This window comes from Silurus aristotelis (genome assembly GCF_946808225.1).
Source record: "Silurus aristotelis genome assembly, chromosome: 27".
In the NCBI taxonomy this organism is placed as follows: Eukaryota; Metazoa; Chordata; class Actinopteri; order Siluriformes; family Siluridae; genus Silurus; species Silurus aristotelis.
In genome coordinates this window covers 12,922,784-12,947,669 of record NC_139600.1, presented here as the reverse complement: position 1 = coordinate 12,947,669, position 24,886 = coordinate 12,922,784, and the positions used below count along the sequence as shown (strand labels likewise).

The following is a 24,886-nucleotide window of genomic DNA, read 5'->3' as shown; positions in this document are numbered from 1 at the left end:
AATTGAAAGTCTAGCGATTTACAAATATATAGAGGATCAGGCAGTAATCATGTACAAAATACAAAACAGGTACAGATGAAATAAATACAAAGATTGGTAATGACCAGTGGTGGACAAAGTGCACAAACCATGTACTTGATTTAAAGTAGAGATAAAACTATTACTTCAGTAAAAGTGTCCCTTTAAACTTTAACTTGAGTAAAAGTACAAAAGTATTTACCTTCAAATGTACTTAAGTATCCAAAGTATTATGATTTATTACAGCTATAATGTTCCTATTATCATTTCTGTCACAAGACTCTTGTTTAATCAACTCGGTTTATGTGAAAAGACACCAATGTTACTCACAACACAACAATCTATTAATAGAATGATATTAATGAGTCAAACACTGATTGATATCTATTACAATTATCATGAACCCAAATCCTTCTTTTCAACTATTTTAAACAAAATCACACAAATGAGGTCACGTGTGTTGTGGTGAGTTCGAGTCTGGAGTTTCTTCATCATTTGTTCCTCTCTAAATGTTCTGCTTGATGTTGTACTGATGCTGAACTGTATGTTGGTGATGAGTGGATACACCAAGCGCCAATCAAAACAAGTTTAAAACAGCGCACGCTTGACCCTGATTGGTGGATAGCTGCGTGTTTGACCAGTTAAGTTTTTATCTTACCAGTAATTTTGTCCATTTCTTCCTTTCAGACTTGCCTGATTCATCTGATTCACCTTTGGATGGATTCTGTTTAATTGAAGACCACTTTCTTCTGCTGAAGATGGGTCAACATGAACAGGCTGAAGATCCATGAAGTTAGTGTGGAGGGCTAAAATTTAAAATCATAAGAATAGACAGTAATTAATATAAACCGTTTGATAGAATGGCTTGGAGCTGCAATTGCCATAAACAATTTTGCCTTAAAGTGTCGATCAGTTAACAGTCTTAACAATGATAAAACTACAATGGAGATTCGGTGTCACCCAGATGGGATGAAGTTCCCTTTTGAGTCTGGTTTCTCTCAAGATTTCTTCCTCATACCATCTCAGGTAGTTTTTCCTTGCCACTGTCATCACTTACTCACTCTTCAGGAAAGAACTTATAGGGACTCATTTATCACTTCTAATTCATATTTCTAATCCACTGATTTTTGTAAAGCTGCTTTGGGACAAGCTCCATTGTTAAAATTGCTATACAAATAGAACTGAAGTGAATTGAACTTAATAATTGTGTATGATGGGGTTTAAAATATAACTTCTACGTAATTTAGTAAAATTTTTATACACAAGTGTTTTGAATGTGGATATTATCCCACCACCATCCATATGCTGAAGTTAAAACCTGGAAAGACAGAAGAGCACCAAAGGGTGCAACAATAGCAATTGTGTAAGGTTTTAGTAGCTATAAGGGTGACCTTCTCATCCTTAACCTCCCCCCCCCCCCCTATTTTGTGCCGCATAATCAGTGGGTTTAGAGCATTTAAGCACTCATAGAAACATGATGAATGACGGGCGAGAGGATGGACCGTACAGTAAAGCTTTGAGGAATGTGTCTGCGGGCTAAGGGTGGAGCTGACTGAAAGAGGCTTGAGAGACAGTGAAGGTGCCAAACTTCAAAATTGCAATAATAGTTGTATGCGTGTAAAGGCAGCATTTTACAGCGAATATGGCAACTATGTTTAACCCCCCAGAACCCTGGAACATTCCAGCAGCAAAAAAGACAATTATACGCTCATTTCATTTTTTAAGTGAAGACCCCATTTTAATACACTATATGGACAAAAGTGTGCAGACACCTGCCCATAAGTTTAGTATGTGCTTTATGAAACATCCCATTCCACATTTAATCCCCATTTGCCCTTATAGCTGGAATCTTCTCGAAAGATGTTCCACTAGATTTTTGACATAGAAATTTGTTCTCATTCAGCCACAAGGGTGTTAGTGAAGAGTCTCAGGCACTGATGTAAGTGAGGGTGAGGAGACCGGGGGTACAGCCAGCGTTCAAAATCATCCCAAAGGTGTTCAACAGGGAGGAGGTCAGCGCTCTACAGCTGAAGATCTTCCACTCCAAACCATGCAGACCATATCTTCATGGAGCTGCTTTCGTGTCTAAGGGGACATGCTGGAAAAGGTTTGAAAATTGTGTGCCTTCAACTTTGTGGTAACAGTTTGGTAAGGAAGCACATATGGCTAGAAAATTCAGGTGTCACAATACTTTTGTACAAATAGTGCATGTTGGCAGACACCTTTGGAAACTTCTCAGCAAACGTACCTCCAGATTGATGCTGCTGGAATTTCATTCTGCCTGTTTCTACTTCTTCTTTCGTCTTCTCCCATTAGGGGTCACCACAGCAGATCATCCGTCTCCATACCCCCCCTGTCCTCTACATCTGCCTCTTTTAAACCAACTCATGTCTTCCTTCACCACATCCATAAACCTCTTCCTTGGTCTTCCTCTTTTTCTCCTTTCTGGTGGCTCCATCCTCAGCATTCTTCTAGTGATATACCCCATGTCCCTCCTCTGCACATGTCCAAACCATCTCAATCTCACCTCCCTCACCTTGTCTCCAAAACGTCCTACATTTGCTGTCTCTTTAATAAACTCATTTCTAATCCTGTCCATCCTCATCACTCCTCAACATCTTCAGCTCTGCTACCTCCAGCTTCACCTCCTGTCTTTTACTCAATGCCACTGTCTCTAAACCAAACAACATCTCAGGTCTCACCACAGTCCTATAAACTTTCCCTTTCACTCTTCTATCACAATCACAATATTAATTCTACCTGTTTATTTCATATTAATAAATATTAATAAAACCAATCACACAAAGTGACAAAGAACTCATCCAAAAGAACTGAAAAACATCCAAACAGCAAACCAAAAATATAAAATAAAGACCTTTAATATCAACAAATGTACTGAACATACATTAATGCATACACTTTTTGGACACTATGCAGGGGAAAAAAAAAAGCAAACAGATTGACACCAGCACTGAGATTCTTGTGCATATTTTGCAAAATCAATATAAAAACTTCACATAAACAATTTACACAAAGGATTGAAAAAGGTTATTGCTATATAAGAAGGTTGATATTTGAAAAATTCCACGGTAGAGAAAGTAGTGCTGATGTTGAGAACGGCCTAGCGATGGCTGTATTTGGCGGACCAGTCTGTGCGGCCGTGAACGGGCTGCAGAGCAGGGCGAGGTCGCGTGCCGGGTGTGCTCTTGGCGGGAGACGGCACATAGGATGACGTGCCCACGTGAGTGTTTGACCTGCTGGATTTCCATGTTGCATAATCTGGGAAATAAGAAGTTAGTATAAAACCGAATGAAATACAGCCACTGCTACATTAGACATAAAATAAATGGGTATGAATGCCGTTATTATACTTCCTATGAATGTTTAAAAATACTCTATATTGCCAAAAGTATTGGGTCACCTGCTCATTCTCTCCACTCTTCTGGGAAGATGTTCCACTAGATTTTGGAGTGTGCTTATGGATATTTGTGTTAATCAGCCACGAGGGTGTTCAGTAGGGAGGAGTTTAAAAGTCGCTCAAGATCTTCTTCTCCATAGAATCTAAACCAGATCTTTAAGGAGCTCACTTTGTGCACAGAGGCATTGCCATGCTGGAACAGGTTTGAGTTTCCAAGTTCAAGTGAATGCAAAATGTTATTAAAGTGCATCCAAAGACAATTGAGTACATTTGAGTGCCTCCAGTTTTGTGGTAACAGTTTGGAAAAGAAGCACATATAGTAGGGAAGGTCAGGTGTCCCAATACTTTCGGAAATATAGTGTATCTTAAGGATAATCCATTTCTTTAATGCATGACTTGAATGCGAAATGGGATGTTGCCAATTGTTTGGAACCGGTGCAAACCGTTGAAATCACAGGTAGTTTAATCATTTTAAAATGTTCAATAAATATTAAACATATTTTAAAATAAGTAGCTTAGACATTTACTTTACTGAGTTTAGTAATTCAGTAAATCATTACACTTACACAGGGTGGCTCAGGGAAATGGGCTCAACCCATTATGACGCACTCATGATGTAATAGCACGAGCAGCTGGGAATGAAGCGGAAATTCTATTCTGCACACTGCTCACACGGTCCCCTTTCTTATAAAGGGTTTTACAGTGAACGCTCTGCGCACCGCTACACACTCCATTAGAACTAAATGCATAAACGAGGTTGCAGCGGTTCCAAACATTTGCTGACGTCCCGGACTCGCCACCTTCTAGTTCCAAATTTCCAAAAAAAGTTTTGTTCAACGGTTTGATCTCACACCTTCTAGCCAATCAGAATAGAGCATTTTGACAGGCTATAATATAATGTATATTATACCGTCCTCGAGTATACCTACTCAAATGCTTCTGTTGCTGTTTTGCACATTTTGGGTATGTGTTTACAAGTACACACTTGTTTACAGATCTCTTTTTTGCAAATTGTACTGTACTTATGCAATAGTGTGTTATGTATCTCTATGTTGTGTTATGTAGCTCTATGTTGTGTTATGTAGCTCATGGTGTGTTATGTAGCTCTATGTGGTGTTGTGTAGCTCGATGCTGTGTTATGTAGCTCTATGTTGTGTTATGTAGCTCATGGTGTGTTATGTAGCTCTATGTGGTATTATGTAACTCGATGCTGTTTTGTGTAGCTCTATGTTGTTTTGTGTAGCTGTATGTGGTGTTGTGTAGCTCTATGTTGTTTTATGTAGCTCGATGCTGTGTGTTATGCAGCTCGATGCTGTGTGTTATGTAGCCCGATGCTGTGTGTTATGTAGCCCGATGCTGTGTGTTATGTAGCCCGATGCTGTGTGTTATGCAGCCCGATGCTGTGTGTTATGCAGCTCGATGCTGTGTGTTATGCAGCTCGATGCTGTGTGTTATGCAGCTCGATGCTGTGTGTTATGCAGCCCGATGCTGTGTGTTATGTAGCTCGATGCTGTGTGTTATGTAGCTCGATGCTGTGTGTTATGTAGCTCGATGCTGTGTGTTATGCAGCCCGATGCTGTGTGTTATGTAGCTCGATGCTGTGTGTTATGTAGCTCGATGCTGTGTGTTATGTAGCTCGATGCTGTGTGTTATGCAGCCCGATGCTGTGTGTTATGTAGCCCGATGCTGTGTGTTATGTAGCTCGATGCTGTGTGTTATGCAGCTCGATGCTGTGTGTTATGTAGCTCGATGCTGTGTGTTATGTAGCTCGATGCTGTGTGTTATGTAGCTCGATGCTGTGTGTTATGTAGCTCGATGCTGTGTGTTATGTAGCTCGATGCTGTGTGTTATGTAGCTCGATGCTGTGTGTTATGCAGCTCGATGCTGTGTGTTATGCAGCCCGATGCTGTGTGTTATGCAGCCCGATGCTGTGTGTTATGCAGCTCGATGCTGTGTGTTATGTAGCCCGATGCTGTGTGTTATGCAGCTCGATGCTGTGTGTTATGTAGCCCGATGCTGTGTGTTATGTAGCCCGATGCTGTGTGTTATGTAGCTCGATGCTGTGTGTTATGTAGCCCGATGCTGTGTGTTATGCAGCTCGATGCTGTGTGTTATGCAGCTCGATGCTGTGTGTTATGCAGCTCGATGCTGTGTGTTATGTAGCTCGATGCTGTGTGTTATGTAGCTCGATGCTGTGTATGTAGCCCGATGCTGTGTGTTATGCAGCCCGATGCTGTGTGTTATGTAGCCCGATGCTGTGTGTTATGTAGCTCGATGCTGTGTGTTATGTAGCTCGATGCTGTGTGTTATGTAGTTTGATGCTGTGTGTTATGTAGCTCGATGCTGTGTGTTATGTAGCTCGATGCTGTGTGTTATGTAGCTCGATGCTGTGTGTTATGTAGCTCGATGCTGTGTGTTGTGTAGCTCGATGCTGTGTGTTGTGTAGCTCTATGCTGTGTGTTATGTAGCTCTATGCTGTGTGTTATGTAGTTTGATGCTGTGTGTTATGTAGTTTGATGCTGTGTGTTATGTAGCTCCATGCTGTGTGTTGTGTAGCTCTATGCTGTGTGTTATGTAGCTCTATGCTGTGTTATGTAGCTCGATGCTGTGTGTTATGTAGCTCGATGCTGTGTGTTATGTAGCTCGATGCTGTGTGTTATGTAGCTCGATGCTGTGTGTTGTGTAGCTCTATGCTGTGTGTTGTGTAGCTCTATGCTGTGTGTTGTGTAGCTCTATGCTGTGTTATGCAGCTCGATGCTGTGTGTTATGCAGCCCGATGCTGTGTGTTATGCAGCCCGATGCTGTGTGTTATGCAGCTCGATGCTGTGTGTTATGCAGCTCGATGCTGTGTGTTATGCAGCTCGATGCTGTGTGTTATGTAGCCCGATGCTGTGTGTTATGTAGCCCGATGCTGTGTGTTATGTAGCTCGATGCTGTGTGTTATGTAGCCCGATGCTGTGTGTTATGCAGCTCGATGCTGTGTGTTATGCAGCTCGATGCTGTGTGTTATGCAGCTCGATGCTGTGTGTTATGTAGCTCGATGCTGTGTGTTATGTAGCTCGATGCTGTGTATGTAGCCCGATGCTGTGTGTTATGCAGCCCGATGCTGTGTGTTATGTAGCCCGATGCTGTGTGTTATGTAGCTCGATGCTGTGTGTTATGTAGCTCGATGCTGTGTGTTATGTAGTTTGATGCTGTGTGTTATGTAGCTCGATGCTGTGTGTTATGTAGCTCGATGCTGTGTGTTATGTAGCTTGATGCTGTGTGTTATGTAGCTCGATGCTGTGTGTTGTGTAGCTCGATGCTGTGTGTTATGTAGCTCGATGCTGTGTGTTATGTAGTTTGATGCTGTGTGTTATGTAGTTTGATGCTGTGTGTTATGTAGTTTGATGCTGTGTGTTATGTAGCTCAATGCTGTGTGTTGTGTAGCTCTATGCTGTGTGTTATGTAGCTCTATGCTGTGTTATGTAGCTCGATGCTGTGTGTTATGTAGCTCGATGCTGTGTGTTATGTAGCTCGATGCTGTGTGTTATGTAGCTCAATGCTGTGTGTTGTGTAGCTCTATGCTGTGTGTTGTGTAGCTCTATGCTGTGTGTTGTGTAGCTCTATGCTGTGTTATGTAGCTCGATGCTGTGTTATGTAGCTCGATGCTGTGTGTTATGTAGCTCGATGCTGTGTGTTATGTAGCTCGATGCTGTGTGTTATGTAGCTCGATGCTGTGTGTTATGTAGCTCGATGCTGTGTGTTATGTAGCTCGATGCTGTGTGTTATGTAGCTCGATGCTGTGTGTTATGTAGTTTGATGCTGTGTGTTATGTAGTTTGATGCTGTGTGTTATGTAGCTCGATGCTGTGTGTTATGTAGCTCTATGCTGTGTGTTATGTAGCTCGATGCTGTGTGTTATGTAGCTCGATGCTGTGTGTTATGTAGCTCGATGCTGTGTGTTATGTAGCTCGATGCTGTGTGTTATGTAGCTCTATGCTGTGTTTTATGTAGCTCTATGCTGTGTTTTGTAGCGCGATGCTGTGCTATGTAGCGCGATGCTGTGTGATGAACACACCCTGATCAGTTATAAATACTTCCAGTCAATATTTAGTAACTTTCCTTCTGCTGCAATTATGGAGGAGTTGTCTTGGATTGGAGCTTTGCACGTTTAAAATGCATCCTCTCCAAAGCTTCGACTCAAAAACTCGCTCAAATTACATGGACAAAAATGTTCAATTGATGACAGACTTCATTCTGATTTCATGATGTTCAAAAAGAAAATAGCAATCTTGCTCAGATGCCCACAAACCCTTTTCCATCTGATGTGTTATCCATGAGGGGTTTCTCTTTCCTCCATAACATTTCAATGCCCCATGTTTTACATTTATATACAAAAAAAAGAAAAATAATAAAGTCTGTTTTTTTAACTCACTTGACGTTGAATCGACTGGTGCGTGATGCACTCTTTGGCCAGCTGAACCAGTCTCTTTCTTACACACTGAGCTTGGCACATACGCTCCTGTACGTGTCCCTGCAACACATTTGTCACATGGAAAGGTTTCACATGGTTCTTGATTTCATCATGGCATACTAACTGATCGCTAAACTGACATTTAGTGCCACGAGAGACATTCGATGTGATTACCGTGACTGCCTTTGATTGAAAAAGTTCCTCCGACAGGAGCACTGTTGCCCTCCCACGTGCTTCCACTGTAGTCTTTTCCTGCATTAACTGCTACATTCTTCTTTGTGTTTAACCCTTTTATAAACAAAAAAAAAACAGTATATACAAGCTGAGCAAATAGTGTAAATAGTGACCATAAGACATGATGCTACAAATTATTCAGTCCCAATTCTTCTTTAAATAAGAGTGTTCTTTAATACCACATGGAGCCATCGCCCTCTCCTGGACAGAAGGTATAAATTGCAGTTGATCTACAATGCGGTCTTTAGGTAACTGTAGTGGAACAAATTATTAGGCTGCATTTTTGCCCTTCCAGCGTGACAGATCGAGGCTTTCCAAAGTGCGCAAAATGATTTTAGAAAAATATCCAGTGTCCAAGCAAAGCAATCAAACCTTACATTACATCGCTTTATTTTCAGTCCACCTGATTACAGTAGTGTTTCAAAATTATTGTTTTCCAAACTATCTGAGAGACCTGTAGGATCATTGGAAAAGCTCCCTGAGACTGTATTAAGAGAAAACCCTGAGAGGTCCTACTGGTCCTTCTCCCCAAGTCCTTTCCCACCAATTGTTTAGCTCTTGGTGGTTTTTAACTTCTTCAATTAAACTTAAAGAGGCTTATGTATTCTTAGGAAATTTCTGTTCTGTAGGAACCCATATTGTAGCGTTTACAAAAATCTCCTGATAGACTTTCTATACACCCGAATCATATTAATGGAATTTGCCTTGTGGATTTTCATTAAAGTGAAGAAAAATCTTGAAGAAGATCCTGAGAAACAGGATGATCCCAAACTCAAGTTCATATGTCAAAGCAAATGGTGTAAATTCTCATTCCAATGCGATACTTTGCAATGTCATTACAAATAGTGTTTCTTTTTTATTTTATTTTTATAAAGTATGATTAAACAAAAATGTGCATAAGGCTGCTACGTTTCCTATAGTAACTTGAGTAGTTAGAATACAAAAAAGCGAATTATAATTCAAATACAAATGATTTGCCTCGATGCTTCGTTTAGTCCATTTAACCACAAATAGCACTGTGTTTCCCCACGGACCATTTTTACTGACGTACCACCCGCTTAACTCTGGCTCTCTGGGGTCTCATTTATACATATGTTCAGGTGTCCACAAACTTTAGTCCATCTGTAGATTTCGTAGTTCCAGACATGCAGGTGTTTGATTACAGATGATGTGTTTACCTGGTAAATATCTCGATTGCTTCAGGTAATGCTGTTTGGCGGATGCTGTCCTGGATGGCTCTTGGAAGAGCAGCGCGTTGTTTATATTCTTGACTCCTTCGCTCCTGTTGTTCGACAGACTGAAATCCAAAACGTTTCCCAGCCTACGTGAAAATAAATCACATCACTTTTTTTTTCATTATTAATATGATTAACAGTTTTATGGTATATTTTGGCCATCTTAGTGAGCATATAATTACTTGAATGCAAGTCAAATGAACGTACTCATGATTCCACTCAGACTCAGAATTTTCATATCATGATCAACTATTTTCTGCACCCAGCAAATCACCTGTTCACACTGCTGTCTCCCTGTAGCCGTTTTTCGTTGCTGATGAAAAAGGGTTTGTTCAGGGTGGTGGATGTAGTGTCCGTGTCCTCACAATCATCCCAGTCGTCTCCCTTTAAGACCCCGGTCACATAACCCCATCTCCTCCGGCCTCCTTTAGGCTTCGATAAACCGCTGGACAATTTTGCATTCTCGGGTTCTGGAGTAAGCTGTGGAATAAGACACATGGGAATATTATATAAAAGCATACACGACAAGGTACAAAGTGATAAATCCATTATTCGTCTAAAAAAAATAAAAAAATGTCGCTGTTCATCACACATAATCCACAAACACAGGATATTGCACAGGTGCAAAAATTGAAAAGTATTAAAGGTCAATATTCCATGTAGATTAGCATTAGTTATATATCTTCTTCTTCTTCTTTCGGCTTCTCCCATTAGGGGTCACCACAGCGGATCATCCGTCTCCATACCCCCCCTGTCCTCTACATCTGCCTCTTTCAAACCAACTACCTGCATGTCTTCCCTCACCACATCCATAAACCTCCTCTTTGGTCTTCCTCTTTTCCTCCTTCCTGGTGGCTCCATCCTCAAAATTCTCCTACCGATATACCCCATGTCCCTCCTCTGCACATGTCCAAACCATCTCAATCTCACCTCCCTCACCTTGTCTCCAAAACGTCCTACACGCTCTGTTCCTCTAATAAACTCATTTCTAATCCTGTCCATCTTCGTCACTCCTTAACATCTTCAGCTCTGCTATCTCCAGCTCCACCTCCTGTCTTTTACTCAATGCCACTGTCTCTAAACCATACAACATCTCAGGTCTCATCACAGTCCTATAAACTTTCCCATTCACTCTCACAGATACTCTTCTATCACAAATCACTCCTGCTATCACTCTTCTCCACCCACTCCACCCTGCCTGCACTCTTTTCTTCTCTAACACACTCTCCATTACTTTGAAACTTTTAATGATATAATGCACTTTAAAATGTTGAGATATTCATTATTGAGAAATACAATATTCTGAAATTGTTCCACAATTTTTTACAGACTCTTTTTTTTTTAATACACAGATCTTCTGAGGTTCTGAAGTGTTTGAGTTTAACATTTGATATGATCTGTTGTGAAAAAAATATGTTTTTGTGATTTGCCGGTTTCAGTGCAACCAAAACATATCAGACCAGTTTGAAAGCTTGAAACGTTGTGATCTTTTATTCGTTTTTCATTAACTACTATTATAATTTGACCTATTTGTAAGACAAAATGTCTTATTGTCCGCTTTATTAGGAACACCCCCGCACCTACCCGTTCATGCAATTGCCGAATTGGCCGATCGTGTGGTAAAAGCGAAAGTGAATAATATCATGCACATACAGGTGAAGGCGCTACGTGATGCACTTGAGACCGGTTTGGCTGAAACGTTGCCCAGTACACCACCATATCCCGGTTCTTGGTGGACAGGACTGTAAACTGTGCTAGTGCATCTACTGTCCAGTTGAACCTTGTTTGGTGTTTTGTGCAACACGGTTGTAAAGAGTGGTTACATGAGTAATGCGTAGCCTTTCCTGTTAGCTTGTACCGATTCAGCCATTCTCTTCTGACCCCAATCATTAACGTGGTCTTTCCATTTAAAGAACTGTGTGAACTTTAGGAAATCAGCAGTTTCTGAAATTTTCAAACCAGTCGATGTGGCCGTGATCTTATTTTCCCTTATTCTGATGTTTAATATAAACACCAACTAACACTCTTAACCTTTATCTGCATGATTATAAACACTGCACTGCTGCATCACTGAATAACAGCATGAACAAGTAAGAGTTCCGACTAAAATCAGCCAGTTTACATTCAATTTACCTTAAATGTGTTTTCAAGCGAAAAACATGGCCTGAGGCATCGCTCACCTTGCTCTGAAAGCCTTTGTCCTGTAACAGAGGAAAGCGGCCCTGCGGCACTCGGTCACTCTTGAGCTCGTCTTTTCCTTGCCTTTTAGGTGGCTCTGGTAGGTGCTGTAGTGGACGGGCTGCATCAGGTAGGGTGAGAGCTGGGATCTGAGGCGGAGGGTCCGGCCTGAGTTGCGGAGGTTTCTTTTGACCGTGGTCTTGAATCTGCTGCTGAGGGCCTAAGACCTGTCCCACGTGAAAGTAGGAATAACGCAAGGCCTGGGAACAGGAAGTGGTAAGTCAGGGGTTAGGAGATGATTTTGGAACTGTGATTTTAGTGTTTAGCAACATTTTGGTGCACCATGATTTTGGTGCATCATTGATCTGCTTATCTGCTGTTATTAAGGGAAAATACTTCTATACGATTGCTGTAAACTCGTAACGGCACAATTCCAAAATGTAGAGGGCCTGGGCAAGAGGCTAAAAGGTTGCCAGATAGGGTTTAAATAGAAAGTATTTTTGCCAAGTATTTAACTTTGTGATACCTGTGAGGCTGCTGGACGTTTTTTCGGGTCCCACTGCAGCAGGTCTCTCATTAGCTGAATGGCTTCAGAGCTGGCATTAGGGATGAGGGAGGCTAGGCTAGTGGGCACGCACTGTGGCCATCGGAAATTCATGGAGGCCGCCAGCTGGCATCCTTCAGGCCAGTCGTTCTATATGATCCAGATACATATATATTTTACAGAAATGCACAACTAAAGAAAATCCTTTTCATTTCAAGCAAAAGTCTGGATTTTTTATTATTTCTGGAATACATTACCAACCATCGTCGACTTACTACCTTTTTTGGAGTTCCTAAAACCTGGCAGATCTTAAAAATGGTGTCCACCTCACTGGAGCCGGGAAACAGAGGTCTGAGTGTGTAGAGTTCAGCCATGATACATCCTACAGCCCATTGGTCTATAGGAGAGCTGTAGCTCGTGGACTTGAGTAGCACTTCTGGAGCTCGGTACCTAATGATCAGTAAAGAGAAATGTGCATATTGTGTCTAAGAAAATGCAACTGGGTGGGAAAAAATATGTAGACTCAGCAATTATGCACTGTACAGCCTGTGCTGGTGTATAGAACTCATATCTCTTAGGACTGGAATGATCACAAGTAGAAAATAAATAATAAAGGGAAAAAAAGTTACCATCTCGTTGACACGTAGTCAGTGTAAGGAGGACGAGATCGGATCTCTCGAGCCAGTCCGAAGTCGGCAATTTTCACAAGCTCGGGACCCATGCACAACAGATTCTCTGGCTTCAGATCTCTGTGAAAAAAGCCTATAGGCAAGGCAAGGAGACATGATATTACACATGAAGGAATAGCAAATACTTAGGAGAAAAGAATGTTGGTCAGATCTTTAGTGTTTAGTGTTACCAATGCTACTATTTCAGATTTCTTTTATACAGAAGCAATCAATTCAGGAAAATCAATTAATGAATCTAATGGTGGGCCATGCATTTTACATCTAGGCCTTCAGTGGTGTCCAATCCATCTCTTAATGCGATCAAATTTACGCTGCATTACATATGGTTCGAATGGATGCCATTACTAAAGCGAGAAACCCGATGAACACAATTCAACAAGTCTCCTTTCACTGTAGCCGCAGCTGCACTGCCCACATACATCAGCTCAAGCAGAAGCACCAATATTTACCTCATAAAATTCAATGACAAAAACACAGTCTACTCCCTGTTCTTTTTGGATCTGAAATGAAGGCAAATCGTATGTTTTTGCTCAAATTTTCCAAAAAAAAAAAAAAAAACAAAAAAAAAAAAACACGCAAAATTGGTAATGGTTCGAGGTATAATTAGAAATAGATTTTCTATTATTATTTGTTTCGTTCATGTATTCCCCTTTATTTATTTATTTATTTATTTATTTATTTATTTTATTTATTTTTAATTGTGTATTTGAACCTTTTTCATATGTCCCTATGTTCTGGTTTGGGATTCTTGGGGTGGGTGTGATGGTAATATTATAAATTGTAAAAGTGCAATTTTGCAATAAATAATTTCTTGGACAAAAAAAACAAAAGAAAAAAGAAGAAATGGTTAATGAAAAAGCTGAAAAACTGTTTTGAACGGTGCAGTGAGCGTTTTCCTCGTGATTCCAGCTTTTCTTCACAAGTTGTTGCACATCTTGTAAATGTGCTTGGAAGTAAATCTAAGCCCAAATCAATTCAGCTGTCAGCTGTTGCGGATTAAAGGGAAAAAAAACACGTATTATGTCCACACTAATATACGCGAACAGTTTGCTACAGATGCCGCTTGTAAGCTCTGACTAGTGCGCTCTCGAAACATCCAATCAAAGGACGTGAAAAAGCCGAAATTATCGGATGCCTGCTGGATGGCACCGGTGTCACCAACTCGCACTCTGATTGGTTCAAGTGATTCTTAAGGTCTCACAGCAGATCCTGACCCTTGCGACATGTGATGTGACGGCTGAAATATGATTTAATAGAAGCTCTAACATAAACATACACTACTGGAAGCAAGCACGAGTGAGAGAAAGGGTACGAAATGAAGAGAATAATTGAAATTGTTATCAGATCTTCTGTTTGGTTATAAAAAGAGAAAGATACCGTGTTTATGAATAAAGGCAAGTCCCTGAAGAATCTGAAACATGATATTCCTCACTGCAGACTCAGGAAACAAGCGCGTTCTGGAGAAACAATGCAGGCGTGTCATATACATTCAATCTTTCTTTTTCCGACGATGTCTTATGAAAAGTTACAGGCTGTAGTTCTGTAGAGTGCAGTTTATTCAAGGGTTACCTTTCTTTCATGAGCTGATAAAGGTTCTCCTTCATACACTCAAACACAAAGTAGAGCTGATCGTTTTCCCGGATCACCTCCTTCAGCTTGATCACGTTTGCATGGTTGAGTTTCTTCAGGGACTGGGAGTGAAAGAAATCACTGCTTTTACATGTCGATAGAACATTTAACAACCTAATGAATTCAAATACATTCAAAACGCTATTGCTGACAGCGATGGAAATAAACAAAGGTGACTGATGAGACAAAGTGCAGATTTTCGGATTTTATCAGAAGAAAAGTGTCCATTCCTGCTGTCGGATTGAGATCTGAATTTGACATAAGCAGCAAACACTCCCTGGCCACTTTATTAGGAACAATACCAGCAAGGCCCCTGAGCCACTGTTGCTGCTACATGATTTGCTTGACAGAACTACAGCATGAATGATCCTAAATAAATGATCAAATATCAAATAAATAATTTGGCCATTTAGTGCATTCTCAGGGTAAGGCTACACTTTATGCTCCACTGACATCCGTTCATACACACGCAAACCCCGGAAATCGAAAACGCAAGCCTTCGAAAATCCTGCGAATTCGTACTGCATGAAAACTTGTGACCAATAAAAGAATGACAGGTCGTGACATGGCACTGTTCAGATTAAATGTAAAATCAACAATAATGTCTTCCTTTTTTTGTGGCGAAACTGTGTATATAAACAGATTGTATATTTTAGCATATTTTCGGTAAATCCAGTGGTTCTGTATTAGCGACAGAAGAAAATTCACCTGGTGGCAGACTAGTGTAACTGCGGCCTACAAGCATTATCTCTAGAAAGATGTGCCGATATGCAATAGACACTAAACACCGTGTGAAAACACTGAAATGTATTGTTATATTTATTGTTTAGCTTTAATAACTTCTTAATTGAATGCAAATAATTGAATAGCTTCATAATTGTATGCATCTATAATGATCATATTACGAGAATTGTACATCAGCACATGCCTATTAAAAAGCTCTGTATATCCATGCACTGGAAAGTATTCATAATCATCTAGTAGGTGTGTAACGGTACGACAACTTTTACGTACAGAACATATACAGTGGTGTGAAAAAGTGTTTTCTTATTTTTTTGCATGTTTGTCACACTTTAAAGTTTCAGATCATCAGACTAATTTGAATATTAGTAAAAGATAACACAAGTGAACATGCACTTTTTAAATGAATGTTTTTATTATTGAGGGAAAACAAAATCCAAAAACTGCATGACCCTGTGTGAAAAAGTGTGTGTGAAAAACCTTCATTTAAAAACTGCATGTTGTGTTCACGTGTGTTATCTTTTACTAATATTTAAATTACTTTGATGATCTGAAACATTAAAAGTGTGACAAACATGCAAAAATTAAGAAATCAGGAAGGGGGCCAACACTTTTTCACACCACTGTACATAATACAATTACATTCTAGAAGAAATTCAGATTGTAACTAAGTGGTGGACCACAAGTTTATTTAGTCTCTGACTTGCATGTTGAGCGCAGTGTCATTGTTTTTGACTTTTTATTATTATTAAACTTGAAAACATACACAACAATGGCAGGGGTATAAAAAAGTAACTAGAGTTCATTCTGCGTGAAATTGCTGCTGTTTTCGGCCGCAATTGTAGTGTTGTGGATTCTTTTGTTTTATGTACAGTTTCTGACAATTCTGCATATCGAGAAAGTAAATGAAGGAAGGAAGGAATGAAGACATTTGTTAAAGTTTGCTGAAATGAGTAGAACAGTGAAAAATATCGTAGAATATTAAATATTAAATGCAACACACACACACACACACACACACACACACACACCTGTATATTACCAGAATGGGGTCAAACAAATGTAAACTATTTAGTTATATTTTTTGTCTATTTATTTAATTTAATCAATTTAATTTGTTCTAATTGAATTTATTACTTTGTTTTATAATAATATTAATATGATATTAATATAATAAAAAAGTGCATTAATCTGATTTATCCTGTATAATTTTTTATGTATTTTATTTTGAGAAAATTATTGTAAGTTATTACTTTATATTTTATATTATTATTATAATAACCAAGCAGCTGTTTTATTTTAAAAAAAAATTTTTTATGTAAATAATGATCACAAATGTTAATAATAATAAACTGCGCTAAATAAAAACGACAGGCTGTTTTTTGTATTGCATTTTTCCCCTTTAAATGTGACGAAATTAAACCGGACCGTAACTTTAAAAAAAAAAAAAAAAAAAAAAAAAAAAAAAAAAACGAGGTACGTACCGAACCCTGAGTTTTGTATACCGTTACACACCGATCATCTTATAAATGTCCTAAACATGCTCTTGTCTCTATAGATGCAGGTCAGGATTAATACAGGGGCAGAATGGAGTTAGAAGCACTGCAATTTCAGAACACACAGGAAACACTTGTCACCTACTACCTCTATTTTGCTGCTGCAGAAATGAGTTATTAATGCGCTATGTCAGCATTTATGGACAGAAACAAAAAGTGAGAAAACGCATTCAGAAGTAATGTAAGAACGTTCACACCTTCATGGCAGCTAAAACCAGATGTGTGTATGCATCTGTTATAATTACCTTGACCTCTCGAAGATTCATGCACTCCTCCCAGGAATAAAATTTCCTTTTCATTCTGTGCAATGAAATAAAATATGGGTACGTGCTGGATCATAATTTATAAACATTAACGATTCATTGATTTCAGTAACGCATGAGTCCGCAACCTGCAACATAAAGAATCACAGTCATGTACTTCATGCACTGTACATCTCCCTGTGGTGAATCATGACCTCCACAGCTGTTTGAAAGTCTGCAATTTAGTCTACTTTGGATGATGAAAACAATCAACCGTTCATCAAATTTGTGACAACCAGATTACAATCTTGATGACCAGTGCCGCAACCCACACGCCCACAAAAGTGTAAAAACTCAGTTGAGTTAAACCAATGGAGTGCTCCGCTGCTGCTGTTCAAGGCCCTTTCCCCGTAATAACATCCTGTACGAGTTTAAAATAGAGCACACACAAAACTGTGGCTTACAGAAGCCTGACAGATGTCTACATAATCACCAGAATGGAAGCCTTCAATTCCGGGTTTCTCCACAGCTGAAATAGCAATCAGCTTAACTGGTCAGAGTTGGGGAGCACTGGAATATTTTTGCACTCCAGTTTAGTAAAAAAACAAAACAAAAGCATTCATCAGTGGCCTGCTTACAGACCCTGAATGCTTCACTTTACTGTGATAGGCTAGTTTTGGTCCGAAGCTCTGTGCTCGGCTAATCCAAGCCCAGATCTCTGTGCTTGACTAGCCACGGTTACGGGCTTGGGCTCAGTGTTTGGGCTCAGTGTTTGGGCTCAGTGTTTGGGCTCAGTGTTTGGGCTCAGTGTTTGGGCTCAGTGTTTGGGCTCAGTGTTTGGGCTCAGTGTTTGGGCTCAGTGTTTGGGCTCACCTCAGGCCCTGTCTCTGTGCTCGATTTGTCTCAGTTTGGAGCTGTGTGCTTGGCTAGTCTCAGTCTAGGAGTCAGTCAAGGGTTTTGTGCTTGGTTAGTCTCAGTCTGTAAATCTTTGTCTAGGGTTCTGTGCTCGGCTAGTCTCTGTCCAGGACTCTGTGCTTATCTAGACTTAGTCTAGGGTTCTGTGCTCGGCTAGACTCTGTCTAGGGTTCTGTGATTGGCTAGTCTCGGTCTAGGGCTCTGTGCTCGGCTAGTCTCTGTCTAGGGCTCTGTGCTCGGCTAGTCTCTGTCTAGGGCTCTGTGCTTGTCTAGACTTAGTCTAGGGCTCTGTGCTCGGCTAGTCTCGGTCTAGGGTTCTGTGCTCGGCTAGTCTCGGTCTAGGGTTCTGTGCTCGGCTAGTCTCTGTCCAGGGCTCTGTGCAGAGCTAGTCTCTGTCCAGGGCTCTGTGCTTGGCTAGTCTCTGTCCAGGGCTGTGTCTCTGTCACATTTAGTCTCATTTAGTCAGCAGATAAGCTGTGAACATGGCTCTGAACTCTAGAACATATATTTTAAAACCACAGAAAAACATCTGGACTCACTTCTTGATGGCGACGAGCTCACCGGACTCCAGGCACCGGCTCAGTGTGACCGAGCCGTAGGTGCCATCGCCAAGCTGCCGGATGGCAGCGTATCGGTTCATAGTGCTGTTTTCGTTCTCAGCATGACGCGTAGTCACGCCCGGCACCTGTTCGACGGCCGCTCAAATGCAGCCAGGTTCTGAGGTTACAAGAGAGTTGAGTGACAGGCCTCGAAGTCATGATGATGATGTGTGGTTGTGTACCTACAAAGCAACAGATCGACAGGGTTAATAGACAATATGAGGAGTGGAAAAGAACACGGTGATGCCAGATTGGGGGCACTTATGAGGGTGAGAGCCAGGATTTTATTTAGCTTTAAAACAAATATGCAAAAACTGAACTGCTCTCATGCACAACAGTTTACACACTCATGTACCTTGCAAACATTTTAACTGACTGTACGTTTTTGGTCTTTTACAGTTGGAGAACATTTTTCTTTAATGATAATGACACTTGTGTCCCACCTCATGAAGATTATGGACCTTTAAAGAAGTAGATGACAAACATCCCGGACCATCTAGAGACGTAACCGCGCCAATTAAATCCCACTTCATGTGGAGTTTGGACACTGGACCTCCTTAAATGTTTAAAGGCTCTGGCATGGAGAAGCTGGTGTTGGATCTGTGATGATCTCAAATGTTGAGCTATTTTATGAGTTGCTCAGTAGCTCCTAGTTTTATAACCACATATGACTGTAAAAGACTGTAGAAAGATCATTACTCATAATCTTACACTCCAGTGCTCATGTTAGTTCTCACTCTCCAGTGTTCTGTATTGTTTTAAAGACTATAATCACACTCTTGATGTCACCCAAATGAGGATGGGTTCCCCTTTTGAGTCTGGTTCCTCTCAATGTTTCTTCCTCATAACATCTAAAGAAAGTTTTTCCTTGCCGCAGGTGTCGCCCCCTGGTGTTGCTGACTCGAAATCTGATTAAAGCGAGTTTCATTGTCTTGTATTTGAAGGTAGAGTTGCCCGCAGATTTAATCCTTTAATCCTGGAGACACGTGATGGCTTTAAAGATAATTGGATAGAAACTCTAACAAACATACACTACTGAAAGCAGTGCAGCCAAGAGAAAAGCTATGAACTGAAGAAAATAGACTATTGGAGATCATTTAATACATATTCATGGAAAAAATATTTAATTCAATTACAATTCAGGTTATTACGAAACAGTGATTTTCTCATCCTCTGTGGAAATCAGACATAATTACTTGTGTGTAAACATTTTAATCACACCTGGACACACCTTGATACACCTGATTTTCCATGCAGTGGTCACCTTGTTCTCATCAGAAGGAGCGCCATCAGACTCCTAAAGTGCTCCAGTGAAGTAGAGTAGGGATGAGTGATACCAGTGATACAAAGAACTTCCGATACAAAGTGACAAGAAACCAGGGGCGTGTCTAAATGAGGGGCACGGGGTGGCACAGGGTGGCAACGCCCCCCCGTCCCAAAATATGCTGTGCCCCTGATTTCTTGTCCCGGATTTTGTCTCGTATCCCACCCATTATAAGCGTCCCAGCATCCGGGGTCACAAAAAATAGACTATTATCCAGTCTTCCATTGCTGTACAATCAACAAACCCCTGTTTATCAACCAGAACCCCTTCGAGCGGGACTGAATGATGACCACGTGACCCTTATAACAATAAACTAGGAGCAAAGTGTCCCCGTGTGACGTCACAGCAGCACACAGACGCTACCTTCTCCTGAACACAACAGCATCTACTCTCATGATCATGGGCATCAGGAGCTACATTTCTGGTGTAGAATTGGTCACGTGTTTCAGACTGAGGGTCTGATTTATAGGAAGGAGATAACGAGAGGGTTCATAACTCGTGCTGCACGATCAAGTGGGATCAAACTTATTGATCCAGGCTGAATAATATCTCAGGGGGTTGATTTAGAAGTGAGACCAGTTGGAACCTTTTTCTGAGATTTATTCTTACACATCCTGTAATGCAGCACGTTAACTTCCGGTTATGTATTTACCTGTCCTGCATCGTCGCCAGTCGCGTCTTTAGGTCGTAACGTTACTCTGATCCCATCTGCAAGTCCCAGAGAAATAAACAGCAAGCCGATCCGTCCTTTACAACCTCCCCAACGACTCGTACGACAAACAACGGTAGGCGCAAACAAACCCTTTTCACTTCCTACCCGTATTTCGATAACGCCCGCCTCCTAAATTCTGATTGGTTATAACTTCCTGTAACAGACAATCCAAGCACAGCAACCGGACAGTTTTAGCCAATGATACACCGCGATAAATATATAGTCCGGATTACAGGTAGGAAAAGAAAGAAGGGTGTATTCCAAAATGTGTTCTTCCGCACTAGATAAGTGCACTACAAAGCGTTTAATTTGGTACGCTACCCCGATAAGGGCGCAGGATGCAAATTGGGACGTGACCGGTTTCAACAGTTTCCTAGATACGTACATTGAAAGAGTGCGTGTTTTTTTCCTCTATAATTTGGAGTAAAACAAACGGAGCTTATAAGAGGCCACTAATTATCGTTTTGTTCCTTTCTCGGTTTTTTTTTCCATCTCAACACAACAAACGTTGTTTTCTCGTGATCTCGACATAATAAAAGTTGTTTTGTAATGATTACGACTTAATTTTCTCCTGATCTCCAAACAACAACAACAAAAATAATTTTTTCTCGTAATCACGACTTTACATTTCTCCACGTCCCTGCTGCCACGAATGGTTATGGTTATTATCCATGATGCAGCATCCAGATCATTTCTCATCATCCAGATCATTTCTCATCATCCAGATCATTTCTCACCATCCAGATCATTTCTCATCATCCAGATCATTTCTCATGATCAGTACTTCATTTCTCTGTGTATTCGGCATAAGATCATGTTCTAGAGGCAACATCATGGATAAGAACCAATAAGCTCCAATCCACCTCCATGTTTGACTGTGTGGATGTGGGGCAGTCTGATCCTCCTCTAGTCAAGTCAAGTTTATTTCCATAGCGCTTTTCACAACAGACATTGTCTCAAAGCAGCTTTACAGAAATTAACAGTTGAGGTGAACGATGTGTATTTATCCCTGATGAGCAAGCCATGGTGACTGTGGCAAGGAAAAACTCCCTTTAGATGTTATGAGGAAGAAACCTTGAGAGGAACCAGACTCAAAAGGGGAACCTATCCTCCAGCAGATGATGAACTGTGCTCATAGACTGCATTTCTGGAGGTGTTAATGAGCCCATGCACCGATTCCCATTAAAGAATCACGAGGGCTCACCGCCATCCAATATTGATTTTCACCCTTGTCCTGTGTGCACAGAGATTTCTCCAGATCCTTTGAAACTTTTGATGATATTATGTTCTCTAACTGTTTTGCAATTTGTTGTTGAGGAACAACATGTTCTGCCCATCTTTTACTTCCTTGAGACTTTGCCTCTCTAAGATTAGAGAGGATTACATTATTTAAACCCAATCATCTTACTGACATGTTGTCAATTCACCTAATTCATCGCAAAATGTTTCTCCAACTGTTTCATTTTACTACTTTTTCCAGAACTTTGTTGCCCCGAGCCAAATTTTTCGAGACGTGTTGCAGCCACTAACTTGAAAAATACCTTTTTTTTTTTTTTATTTACATGGTAAATGTTCTCAGAATAAACATGTATTCTATGTTCGATTGTGAATAAAAATATAAAACTTGCAAACCATTGCATTGTATTTACATTTTACCCAGAATCCCTTTTTTTATTTTATTTTTATTTTTTTTTTATTGTATTTAGAAAAGCGAAATTTGCAGATACTGCGATGCTATTAAAAACTTTTAGGAGAGCTCTATAGAGAACGACAGAAGAGGCAGCAATTGCTGACCGAAGTCCAGAAGATCAGGAAAGACCTGGAGGAGGAGAGGCTGAAGTGTGCAGAGCTTCCAAAAGGATGTGTTTCAATCAATTGTAGTACAACCTTGCATAATTAAGAATAAAACAAAGGAACATTTTTACACCAAATTGCACACGAGTTATAAATATAGACAACCATCACTAAGTTTTTAGTGGGCGAATATCCTATCATGAATATGTTATGACAAGAATTGGCATACATGTGTATTTATTTAAACATTGTCCTCACCCCCAGTAATACAGCAGGAGTAGAGTAGTTGTGTTGTAGTAGTAATAGAGTGGCACTGGGCAGATGTGTGCTTGGCATAGCTGGCAATAGACGTTAGGTTACATAGTTGAACATGTGGTTATACTGGTGTTTACATCTCAAATTATAGCTGATTATTATTGATAATCATTATTAGATTCGTACTCTTGTATTCCAAGTGACAGTGCTAAACAAACATCATCACCGGATTGATGTTACCATTTTAGCCTTTAGCTTTTGCCCACTTAGGTGTTTGAAAACCACCAGAACATGCAGCTCATTCCTCATTCTGAGTAATAATAATTAAATTAATATATCTTCATTGGCCTACACAGGTGCTTGATACAGCAGCTTAAATCTAAACTCTGTATCCAATGTGCTAATCGGCTTAAACGCTGTGTCTCCAGTACGCTAATTGGCTTAGCATTCAGCCCCGGCTTACTCAGTCTTTGTTACTGGGCATAGTGTTGGGGTGTTGAGAAGCGTCTATAAAACGTGAAATGTTTTTTGTTCACCCACATAATGCACTTATGCTAAGGCCATGGTTTAAACCCAATCATTTCTAATCATGTTTTGCATATTTTTTAAGCTAATTTTGAAAATGTTAAAAATTCACTAACCAGTAGAAATGTAAAATCTGATGTCATTTTGATGTTTAGATCGTACCTATTTCCATGTAGTGTTCCATATCACTGGACTTGTGTCAGACAAAACATTCAGCTATGATCTACATAGAAACCAATGAGGCAGAGAAACAATTTAGACTTAAACAGAAGCATTATTATTCTGTGGGATGGATTATTATTACTCTGTTTGCAAGCTACTATGCTACAATGAGTACTGCTACACTTGTCTTTTATTACTATGGATGTTTAACTAAGGAAGCAGATGGTTGTGTGGGATTCCATTAGCGTGTATTATGTAGGTTAATGTTTTTATCCAATGCCATTCATTTATTCATACATTTATTTATGCATTTATTTAATAATACTATTTAATGTGCTATCCTGGTTGTCGTTCTCAGATCCAACTGTATGCCGAGGATCTTAAAGAAGAGAAACATGATAATCAGCATCTAAAAATGCTGCTTCACGACTTCTGAAGGAGCTGCGAAAGGCCTTCGGACCAAATGGTAAAATTTGAATCTGCAGTAAAACTCCCACAGTTACAGTACATCCATTACACAGATTATGCCATATGAGTTGTGTTTGTTGTGGACTGCAGGAGACATCATCATCTTCATCATCTGTGTTAAATGCCTACACTGAACTGAAATTTCCATGGAAATTCCTCAAAACTTTTGATCACCCACAGAAGCTCACAATCTCTTGGATGAGTTTTCTGGAATTTTCCAATTGTAGATCTCAGTATCCAACCATTCACCATCGAGAGCTTCTAGTACATATTGAGCAGTGCTTTCTTTATAAAGATAATATTAAAGTAAAGTGCACAACATTTTCAATTTGGAAACATCTAAATATGCTTTTTTATACTTTTCATGTGTACTTTACTTTATTTTACACAGTGACATTTTTTCGCATATACCAATGATGTTAGGAAGGGGAAAAAGCTGGATTTTTTATGTATTGTTGTAGATATTCACTATGTACAAATACTAGGTTTCAGTTATGCAGAAATGTTAATGCTCAGGATTTTCTGTTTTTTTTTACTTTCATTCAAACAGTTCTTATAAGATTTGTATGTGGGTTGAAGTCAGAGCTCTATAGCAGGCCACTTGAGATCTTCCACTGCAACCCATGTAAAACCATATCTTCATGGAGCTTGCTTTGGCGCACAGAGGTATGCTGGAACATGTTTGCATCTGCTAGTTCAAGTGGAGGAAATATTTCAGGTTTCCACATTCAAATACATCCTATAGAGTTGAAAACTTTTGTAGTTTGTGGAAAAACCACATACTGTCTGGCTGGATATTTTTGTCCATACAATAAATGTAAATGATGTGCAGTATATTAGAGATGAATTACTTTACACTGATGCGTCAGACTCCTGAAGGGATCATTTTACTTACCGTTAAATTAAAATGCACCTGTTTAAACGTAAAAAAAAAAATACACATGCTATAGAGTTCAATACAGCTCAAACCAGTGTTCCTAAAGATGGAAAAAATATTTATTTGCAAATGTACTTGAATGATAAGCCGGGAACATTACTGTATTTACCCAACAGGGCAAGCATTATTGCAGTCGCTTTTTAAACACCTCAGTTGTCAAGGAGGTTTTCATGGCTGTAATGCCACAGGCGACATCACAGGCGAAGCGATGCAGTAATCCCATTATCCATTCAGCTAGAAAGAGTTATTGACTTAT

General features: G+C 40.0%; 1 protein-coding gene and 1 long non-coding RNA gene across 2 annotated transcripts; one reads left to right on the top strand and one right to left on the bottom strand.

Moving 5' to 3' along the window:
• Nucleotides 1-2,879: 2,879 nt before the first annotated feature.
• On the bottom strand, nt 2,880-20,622 carry LOC310721298 (serine/threonine-protein kinase ICK-like). Its single transcript, XM_083532880.1, has 14 exons — nt 20,430-20,622; nt 18,394-18,635; nt 16,943-16,997; nt 14,341-14,462; nt 14,149-14,228; nt 12,712-12,844; nt 12,361-12,532; nt 12,065-12,232; nt 11,541-11,798; nt 9,635-9,840; nt 9,304-9,446; nt 8,066-8,179; nt 7,853-7,951; nt 2,880-3,297 (listed from the first exon to the last, which is right to left on the bottom strand). The coding sequence occupies exons 2-14, from the start codon at nt 18,492-18,494 to the stop codon at nt 3,140-3,142; spliced, it is 1,809 nt and encodes a 602-aa protein (XP_083389006.1). The 5' UTR covers nt 18,495-18,635; nt 20,430-20,622; the 3' UTR covers nt 2,880-3,139.
• On the top strand, nt 17,004-21,091 carry LOC310721406. Its single transcript, XR_014532027.1, has 2 exons — nt 17,004-17,936; nt 18,052-21,091. It is a non-coding gene; the product is annotated as an uncharacterized lncRNA (long non-coding RNA).
• The last annotated feature ends 3,795 nt before the right edge of the window (nt 21,092-24,886 follow it).